This window comes from Equus caballus, chromosome 1 (genome assembly GCF_041296265.1).
Source record: "Equus caballus isolate H_3958 breed thoroughbred chromosome 1, TB-T2T, whole genome shotgun sequence".
Classification (NCBI taxonomy): domain Eukaryota; kingdom Metazoa; phylum Chordata; class Mammalia; order Perissodactyla; family Equidae; genus Equus; species Equus caballus.
This window is the reverse complement of record NC_091684.1, coordinates 165,538,623-165,549,450: the sequence shown is the minus strand read 5'-3', so window position 1 is coordinate 165,549,450 and position 10,828 is coordinate 165,538,623. Positions and strand designations below refer to the sequence as shown.

Below are 10,828 nucleotides of genomic sequence, written 5' to 3'. Positions count from 1 at the left end.
ATATTTCTAAATGGCAAGTTTGTTCTTAATCCAAGGTGCAAATGGGTCTTTAAATAAGTCTAAAAACCAGAAACTCCTTTAAACAGTAAGCTGTTACGTAAAAATTTCAAGAGTTCACTGATGCCTGTAAGACATCAAGGTTATATAACACAATTATTAGAAATATATTTCTATACATCCATGTAGAACCAACCCATTTATAAGACCATTCTGTAATCTAATGGGCCACAAACTTTGCTCATCCCCTTTCCCTATGGAAAGATTCTATTGTCCTATTTTTTGTTTAAAACCTTTTCGGAAAATTTTAAATGGGAGGAAAAAAGTTTGAAAACCTATATTGCATCATTTGTATGTTTCTGTGTCTCTAGAAGGAATGTGCCATTCAATAAGCCTTTGTTTAACACTGTTCTCAAGAATAACTTTCATCTTTGCACACCTATAGGTAATCAATAGAAAACTGTGCTGTAAATGTTAAAATCAGATCTATACTTTTGTCATCGGGATGCCAAGGACAACTTAGCTCAGTTTTATTCTTTACCCAAAAGTTTAATACAGTTAATCACCATCTCTAACCCCTACACAGAGGCGCACACGCATACACACACACACACAAAGACACGCAATAATATGAATTACATACTACGATAAAGGTGTCAATAAGGTCATATTCTATGGCTCTGTCTTTCTAATGAGGCAGGTTCTCTCTGGGTTCTTATCCACTCCATTCTCTAGTACTAAAGGGATAAAATGTGTACTGTCCAGTGAGATGTCACATGAACTTCATTACAGAACTACGCAATCTTAGAAAATCCAAAAAAGAGAGCGAGCGAGGAAAAAAAGCGAGAAAGCATACTCTGTATAGATCTATATAGAAACTCATATGACAAATATATCTATAGCAACAACTTCAACCATAAAAGTCGCTGAGCAACCTTTTCTCAAAAATGAGAACACAACACCACCTCAGTCTTTCTTTTTTTACCAGCTAAGGAGATCAACTGCAGGTTCTCTAAATAAGGCTTTCCACTAAAGACTACATCTTGACTTCAACAGAAGAGAGTATAGCTTGGTGTTTACCCCAGAGAAATACCATGGGATCTTTGTTTTAATGCTGTTTAAAACGTGAATTTGTCTATATAATCTTCCACAGCTAGAGACCTTGTTATCTCAGAGATCAGCAAGGTAAACACTCTCAAATGAGGTACAAGATTTAGGCTTTGAGAACTCTGAGCCTCCAGGGCATTTACTATAACAGGTTCACGAAATAAATGTATTGAGCTCAAACCCTATGGTTTCTTGAAAATGAATATAACTATAAAAATTTAAAACAATAAATTAAATGAGTTTGTATGTAATATCCATATTTGAATCAGATTACTACCTGCCTGTTGTGTCAGTGCTAACTGATCTAATGACATTCTCTCAAACATGATTCACTCGCCATCCACAAGAAAAACTCACTATCCTGCTTATTTCTGATACCACAAACAAAGCCAATCATTCTATTTTAGCATTATTCAAAATATGTTTTAAAAAAGCAAGGAAAATATCATGCGTTGTGCCAAACAAGATTTTAAGAAGCTTCCAAAAAAAAAAAAAAAATCAACCTATATTTTCTGTTTCCTATGAACCTGAATCCCAAATTCTATAAAAAGAACTTAAATTGAAGGACCATAATACAATACTAGTTTTAGAGGCAGTTATATATATATAATAAAAAAAAAAAAAAGATGAGGTCACCATTAATCACTTTGGTAATGGTCAAAAGCCCATTTTAAAACTTCTCCTTACTCAATTTCTTCAGCTTGTGACTCCACATTTTTATATTCTAAATCATTTTTCCTTTTTTTGCTGTAATTTCTTATTAGTGAACTCAGAGTATCTTTGTGGTAACAGACAGCTCCCTTGAAAGTCTGGCTACATACCCAAAGCGGCTACTTTGATGATGATTGCTTGAATGTTAGATGATATCATCTCTCGGAGCAAATCTTCTTGCTTTCTCTGCCACAGGTAAGCTAAAGGCTGGAGATCAAGCCTTTTACACCTATAAAAGAAAAAGAAAATAAATCAGATGATATCTTAGTTCTATACTTGGATCTATACCAATTACTTTGATTTTAAACATAATGCTTCTCTCAAGGATTTTAGCATTTAAAATGCTTTAAAAAGCATGTTGTGCATAATGAAGTTTATATATACAACACAAACATATTTAATTTCCATGAACTATGTATAAACAGATAAAAATGAAATCTCCAGGCAGATTACAAATATTAATTTTAGTAAGACTCTAAGTTTAGAAATCTATGCAAAAAAGCTTCCAAATGCCAATGGATGACTATTCTTGTTTTTAGAACTTCCTTGGGTATCAAAATTGTGAAGCATATGCAAAATTGGCAAGTAAATTTATCCTAATAAAATAATATTTCGATTAAATTTATAATACCTATGGTTACATGAACTATTCTTAGATCTACTAACTTGGAAAATTTTTAAGGATTTGACTCTGAGTGAAAAGAAAATAATAAGAACATAAAGTACAATATATTGAGCACCTAATATGCTGCAGGCATTGTACTATATATTTTATATTATGGTACAGTAGAAAGAATATGGGTTTTGGAGTCAAGACAAATCTGAGTCTGAAACCTACCTCTGTACTCACCAGCTGCTTGACTTTGGCAAGTTAACTAAGCTCTAGGTCTTTAATTTCCTAGTTCATAAATAAGGACAAAAATATTTCCTTTCAAAGTTCTTAAGAAGATTAAGAGATTAGAAAATGAAGTCATCCTTTACTCTTCTCTTCTTCACATTCTTCATGCAATCTACCACACTGTAGAATATGATTACTCCTCACCAATACCACTGCTAACACCCTGGTCTGAGCCACCATTCTCTCTTCATGTCAATATCCTCCTAACTTCTCTTCCTGCTTCCACCCTTGCCTTTTTAAAATCAGTTTTCAATAAAGCAGCCAGTGTGACCCTTTAAAACATAAAACAGATCATGGCATTCCTCTGCCCAAAATGCTCCCCATCACTCCCAGTAAAAGTCCTTGCAATAGATGGACACAGATCTCACCCTGGTTACTTCTAATACCTCATCTACACTCTCCCTTCCTCCAACCCACCCGCCCTGGCCTGTCCACTCTTCCTTAATATACCAGCCATGCTCCCTACCTTCTTCTCTTGCTTTATACTTTTGTGTAAATGTCACTTTCTCAAGGAGGACATAATTGATTAATCGATTAAAAGTAATATAGATAAAGAATGCAGTACAATGCCTAGATAAAACAGTTATTCAATAAATGGTAGTCAAAGCCAAGTGACTCACCCAAGTCACACAGTAAGTGGCTGAGACCAGATTTCAAATAAAAAATATAGCTCTCAAATCTATCATCTCTAGTGTCTGTAAGGTTGCCTGGCTGACTACTCCAGCCACACTGATAAATCTCTTTTTCTCACAGAAAATCCCAATACTCAGTAAATGTACCATATGTTTGGTTATTTACTCATACATGGCCTCAAAAAAAATCACTATTTTTTTCATGTATATACACCCTGACTTTCAAAGAAACCAAACTTTACTTACTACAGAGACTACTTTATATAAATTTCCTTTGTAAAATGTCCCAAAACATCTAAAGGAATATTGATGCAGTTAATAAACACAAAAATAACAAAATTGAAACTACCCATATAACACAAGCAGTACAGTTATTGCTGTCTTCTCACCAATGTTTAATGCCTACTAATCAAACTAGTTTCTCCACTTTTTTTAGCTAAGGTTTTTTCTTTTTACCAAAAAAAAATTATTTCTTCCTCCCTGCCCTTATTGCAAAGTTCTTGGTTGTTGCTTTGATATCCGCAATCTTTTGACTATTTTTGGACTTAAGTCAAACTTCTTTACCTATTTGAATTTTTTAATAGTTCAAAATATCATGGCTCACATACACTTCCTCTGTAAATTATTGTTGCATTTGAACTTGTGACATTTATTAAATGTTTTTTATTTGGAAAATATAATGATGCAATACAAACTACAAATTGAAGATAAACTAATTTGAAACCAAGCTTGTAGACTAATGGACTCCCAATTACATTGCTTTAAAATTTTTGAGGATAAAATTGTTGCAGATATGCTTTATGCTATTAAACCTGGGCCTTTTAACCATGTGTTGAAAATCTTGCCTCTCTCCATGGGTATGCTTTGGGCCTTTCTGCCATAATGATATAAGGCAGCCTCCTAATCAGGAGCATATTTTCATTTGACTTTTTAACTTTCACAAATAGATGTCGGCCCTACCTACAATTTGGCTACCCATTAAGCCATGTGACCTAAAACTTGATGAGAATACTATTATTTCTAACATATGGCTTAAGGATATGCAATCCATCTCCATCTATACATCAGTTGTTTCAAAATGTAGACAGGCAGAATGTAAGGAAAACTTCTTTTAAAATAACACCTTTGACTTCTACCTCCACTCTCTGTTCTCCAGAGATTCCGATATATCCCCAAATATGAGATTATCATATTCCCTTTCACTTAATTATACTTTGCCCTGCATTCCCATTATTTACTTTTAAAATTCCGTATTTTTAACTGCCTTAAATTCAACGTGGAATTAGAAAATAAATTAAATAAAAAGTAAAACTTAAGTTTGCAAGTCTACTAACATGTTTCTTTGTCAAGAATATGAAACTATTACATAAATACAGCCCTTATTTCCATCTATTCTTTTGAATGGCAAAATTATTTATTTCCAGGTCAAGTTGTGCTCAAGATTAATATTGGAGTCCACATTTTTTTGCTAATATAATTGTGTGTAAAGTTGTTGTACAATATATTATTTGTCCAAATACATTAAAAATACAAAATAAATTTATTCCGGTGGTGTTTCGCCAAGTCAACATTACATAATCAGTACTATCACTTGACGTTACAGTTTTTGAATAGATCAGTGGCACTAACTGTTTTGGTATCTGTAGATATAGACAATGTTTTACTAGTGCTACATCCTTTGGGGGTGAGGAAGATGGGGCCAGCAACAGTCTAAAAATTCTTTGAAAGTTGAATGGCTTTACTTATATGTATTTCAATCATATGAATATTTTTGGCCAAAAACAGAATTCCAAGGATCAAAGAAGGGGAGATTCCTTAATAAGTTATTTTTTTCTTTACAATATTACTGCAATTCTTCTATTAGCTCCTGATTTTTACTACAAATAATGATGAGTTAAAAGAGATTAAAAGGGTGTACTGATTCAAATAAGGAAAAATTGACAACAATACTTTGACTTTAAAAATCTTTGTCTCAATTTTTTATTACAAATAATTTATTTTTCCTATGGTAAGTTAGGGTTTTCTCCATGTGTGGTATAAAGATAGAAAGTAAAAGTACAACATTTGCCACTTAGGTAAATATATCCAGTTAGTTCCATGGGGCATATAGAATATCATATCTATTTATTATTGGATACAATTATATTTTTCATTTATTCACATTTTTAAATCCATGTAATTTTAAAATATAGGACAAATTAATGCCCTCTTACACATTTTCTACTCGAACACGCTGATAGTCAGAAAGTATGGCACCTACTGATATCCCCTCTACTTCTTCTTTTTCCTGAAAATAAAGGAAAAGATTTAACTTTAGAAATAAATGAACATGCGGTTCTGCATCTGCTCTGAAAATTACAAATGAACTGTGTCTCATCTAGAAAACCGACTTGAAGCAGAGTAATTTACTGACAATGCACTTCACATTCGGGAAAAAAATACCTACATTTAAGTCATCCTCTTAGCTGTGGGGAAAATAATTGTTCTTTTTACTTAAAATCCAAATATCTAGAGATCATTTTTCATGCAGAAGACAAAGACTTAGACAGCACTTCCAAAATGTTTTCTCACTTAACATATTTTTAAAGACTTACTAACGTTCGATGGAAACTTTTGAGAAATTTCTATTTAAGATAATATTTTCCCAGATTAAGTAGCTTTTTCAAAAAGTCAAGCAATGGTATAAGTAGATAAGGGAACATATAATTTTTAGCTGTATTATAGAAAATAATGATTGACATAGGAGCATACAGGAAGCAGAGATGGTAGAGCCATTGCCTGGATAACAGTATAGCACAATGAATAACGAATTCTATGATGGGAAGGAAGAAATGAATTATTATCAACAGAGTTACAACTGAGAACATCCAGCAATATATCCAACAGAGTCCCACAGGAAAGAAGACTAGTCTATCCAGCATGCTCATTAATGACCTGGAGGAGAATGTAAATTCAAATATGATCAAGTTTGCAGATGATACAAAGCTAGGATGGATTAAGAAGGAAAGAAAAGAAGATCAATCAAGTATACAGATGGATATGGACAACTTGGGGATTTGAAAGGACAGCTCTAAGATGAGATTTAATGTAAAGAAGTATAAGATAATACACTTAGGGAAGAATAATACACAATACAGGTAAAATCTAGGGAATTGTTATCTAGAAAATAGATATGAAGAAAGTGACTAGGGGGTAATTACTAATAACAAATTGAACAGAAATTCTCTGAATAGGGATAAAAAGAAAATCCATCCTAGCATATGGAGTACAGAAGAAATTACTTCAGAGAGATGACTTCATTATTAATACTCTGGTCTTCCCAAACTTGGAAACCTACAAAGAACAACAATAATGTTTCACATAAAAACAAACGTAATGCTTCAAGACATACTGAAATAACCCAGTATGTCCTAAAACGATTCCATAATAAATAAACAAACATGTACAACAGGAATCTCTCATCTTCAGAGATAAAGCCAACTTAAAATTTCCCTTCAAAAATGATAGAGAAATATCAGCCCAAACCTCCCAAAAATAAAATGATTCTTTCTATTAGATAAGGTTTCCAGGAAAAGAGCTATTTCCTTTACTTTCCTATTTCAGCAACTTTGTGAGAACATTCGCTTATAACCTTTCTCTAACCTTCCTAGCCATTTTCTTTTCATAAAAGACACTGTATTCATTAGAAAAAATCAAGGCAGACTGTTCCTCATTAAATGCAAATATGGCATAGATCACAGAGTAGTGAACAGTGTTATCAAAAGATCAAAATTTCACTTATATTCTTATACCACATAGTTGTTTACCTGAAGTTCTGCTGTTCGAATATATAAAGTACTGAATACCATATATGTATGTGTATGTATGTGTGTGTGTGCATTTCTCTATAGATCATGGAAATAAAGACGAGAGCTACTGGTGTTTTTCTTTCTTGACTAAGTCAAGCCACTGTTAAATAATAATTAGCATTTATTATCCATTTAAAATGTGCTAACATTCTATGATTCTCATTTAATGCTCACCACAACCCTAAAATAATTACTATTTAATTCTTCTTCGTCTACACACATTCTCTGGAATCCTCTTCTATTTCTATCTCTTTTATATTTTATTTGATAATACCTATTTAATCAGCTGTAGAATTATATACCCTGCTGAATTCTAACTATTCTTCAAAACTAGGCCTAAATATAGATCATTAATTTTTTTAATGTGAGAATCTTTATTTCAACAAATAAGTGCAATATAAAAATTTGACCTGAAAAGTAAAAAAAAAAAAAAAAAAAAACAAGTAAAAATAAATACATTTACAAATTATTGTAGAAATAATACAAAAGAGAGTTAAATTTCTCAAGGGGGAAAAAACAAAATGTGTCCAATTGTATAAAGCCTCTTCCCTTGTAAGAAGTGGCGATAAGGCTGAAGACTCAGTTTGGTTTCACTGCTGAAAAATATACAAAATAACTTAGAAAAATCAGTCAAAGTCAGACATTGTGAGTCCACTACTTGTACCTGCCTACTCTTGATCTGAGAAAAGCTGGTAATCACAGTACATGGTGGAGCTGACAATAAACAGCCAAGACTTCTCCATCTGGGAGTCCATAATCTAAATATAGATCTAACTAACAATTTGTTCACCAATCACAGTTACTACCACCCAATAGAAATCCAGCCCTATCACCTACTAGCTCTGTTATTTTTAAACAGGTTATATAATTTCTCTGTGTTTCAGTTTCCTTATTCATAAAGTGAGGATAATAATAACTCCTGTTTTCTAAGGCTATTGTGATACTGAGTACAATAATCCAGATATATAACAGTGTCTAGCACCTACTAAGTCATCAGTAAATATTTTCTTCTGACAGTATCATAATCTTCTTCATTATTACTACTACTTCTATAATTACTCTGTTACTGATTCTTCTATTACTACTTCTGACTACTACCACCACCACTATCACTTATTATGGGATAAAGGCCTAACTTGACATACAAAGCCCTTCATTCCTGGGTGGTAACCTCTTGCTCATTATCACTTCTCAACACTAGCCTACTAACCTGTGATTGTTAATTTTATGTATCAACTTGACTGGGCTAAGGGATGTCCAGATAGCTCGTAAAACATTATTTTTGTGAGGATGTTTCTAGAAGAGAGTAGGATTTGAATTGGCAAGCGAAGTAAAGAAGATGGCCCTAATCAATCTGAGTGGGCATCATCCAATCTGTTGAGGGTCTGAATAGAACAAAATGGCAGAGGCAGGGCGAATTTGCTCTCTGCTTGAACTGGGACATCCACCCCTTATGACTCTCAGACATCGGGATTCCCGGTTCTTGGGCCTTTGGACTTGGACTGAAATTTACATCACTGGCTCCCCTATTTCTTGGGCCTTTGGGTTTGGACTGGAACTACACCACCAGCATTCCCGGGCCTCCAGCCTGCAAATGGCAGAACACGAGACTTCTCAGCCTCCATAATCAGAGGAGCCAATCCCTCATAACAAATCTCTTTCTATATATATTTATATATGGTATTAGTTCTGTTTCTCTAGAGAACCTTGACTAATACATCACCCTTGACATTCAACTCTGCAGTCCTGTTACAACAAACTTTTCCAACGCAGTGAGTCCTGAATAACCCAGGGATAAGAAAGACTTCTGTTGAATCCTTAACCATTCAGAACATACTAACTTCAAAGAAAGCCAAACAGACCTTTAAAAGATAAAGATAAGGGCCGGCCCATGGCGCAGCGGTTAAGTGCACAGGTTCCGCTTTGGCGGCCCAGGGTTCACCGGTTTGGATCCCTGGTGTGGACATGGTACAGCTTGGCACGCCATGCTGTGGTAGGCGTTCCACATACAAAGTAGAGGAAGGTGGGCAGGGATGTTAGCTCAGGGCTAATCTTCCTCTAAATAAATAAATAAAAAGATAAAGATCTATCAGATAGTCAATCTGCTCTAAACTCAAGCTAATATAAAGCTAAACTCAAGCATTGACCCATGCCCCATATTGTTTTGGGGAAAAAGTAAATTAACAATAGTAGCAACATAACAGCAATGGTAGTGTCAGCAGAGAAACAAGCGAAAATGACTGCTAGAATAAAAGATATACTGAGGCAGCATAAATATAGAGCCAAAGAAATCACCTTGTGACATACCTGAAATAAAAATGAATGTGCTGCAGAAAACAGTTAATATCGAACCCGGGACCCAGAAATTTGGCCAGATTCAAACCAACATCCTCTGATCCAATTCCATACACACTAAGCAACCTTCAGACTCTAATTTAGGTTGCCTTATTACTTTCAAACCCAGAAAGATTATGCTACTCCATCAAAACAAGCATTCTCATCTATTTAAACACATATGGTATACATTATAAATTAATGAATTGGCATTCTGGCTTACACATTAGTCTTAAATGAACTTGGTTTGTATTAGTCTATACTAGAGAGACTGATAACTTCTTGGTACATTGTCAAAATCAAGTCTCCAGCCTGGAGAGCTATACCACAGTGCTCACCAAAATAATATCACCAAGCTTAACCAGCCATGTAACCCCCTTCAACAATAATGCTAACTGTCATGGTCATCATTCTTTAATTGTTCACTTAATGATAAAACATACAACCAAAAATATTTTATATGTCCATGCTATCTACCAGTTTCATAAATAAGATTATCCTTACTGTTGGGAGGTTTGGGCACCAAAATGAAGTAATCGAGAAAATGACATGAAAGTGAGAAGCTGGGGAAAGTTTCACAGAGCAGGTAGCTTTAGGGCTTAATCATCAAGGACACACTTGATTTTGTTGAGAAAGGGAAAAATGGTAGTGGGAAACAATTCAGACAGAGTGAAGAACACGAGCCAAAGCAATAAAATAAGGGGCTTGGCACATACGTGATAGTCAGCCGGGTGTGGTAGCTGCAGTTGAAGCACACATCAAGAAGTGAAAGGGAAAAAGTCTGGAAAAGTAAGTTGAGATTAGACTGTTCTGAAATGTAGCGTGCATCCTGAAGGCAATCGAGAGCCCCTATCTGTAGGATTTTTTTTAATCTACTCTATTGAGGTACAATTCACATATAGTAAACTACATCCATTTAAAGTGCACAATTCAATGAGTTTTCACAAATGTATACACCAGTGAAACTGCCACCACAACCAAGATACAAATCATTTCAGTTATACCGAAAAGACCCTTTGTGCCTCTCTGCAGCCCAATCCTCTCTTCACACCTGGTTTCTGCAACTACTCATCTGCTTTATGCCATTATACATTAGTTTGCATTTTCTCAAATGTTATATAAATAGTATCATACAATATGTATCCTTTTGCTTCTAGCTTCTCTCACGAGGTATAATAATTTTGAGACTGATCCATGTTGTGTATATCCACAGTTCATTCCTTTTTATTCCATTTTAATTCACTGTATGGATATATCACATTTGTTTATCCATTCACTTGCTGATGGATATTTGGGTTGCT

At 34.2% G+C, this 10,828-nt stretch overlaps 1 protein-coding gene across 4 annotated transcripts in view; it reads right to left on the bottom strand.

The window, feature by feature from the left end:
- DPH6 (diphthamine biosynthesis 6) overlaps nucleotides 1-10,828 on the bottom strand; it is a 175,856-nt gene that overhangs the window by 75,546 nt on the left and 89,482 nt on the right. For all 4 annotated transcript variants that reach the window (XR_002800601.2, XM_023620489.2, XM_023620504.2 and 1 more), the window contains exons 4-5: nucleotides 5,559-5,632; nucleotides 1,926-2,044 (exon numbers count right to left, since the gene is read on the bottom strand). Coding sequence is in view for 3 of the 4 variants with exons in the window: in XM_023620489.2 (XP_023476257.1) it covers nucleotides 1,926-2,044; nucleotides 5,559-5,632 (193 nt within the window). In the remaining variant the exon portion in view is untranslated. The remainder of the gene's footprint in view (nucleotides 1-1,925; nucleotides 2,045-5,558; nucleotides 5,633-10,828) is intronic.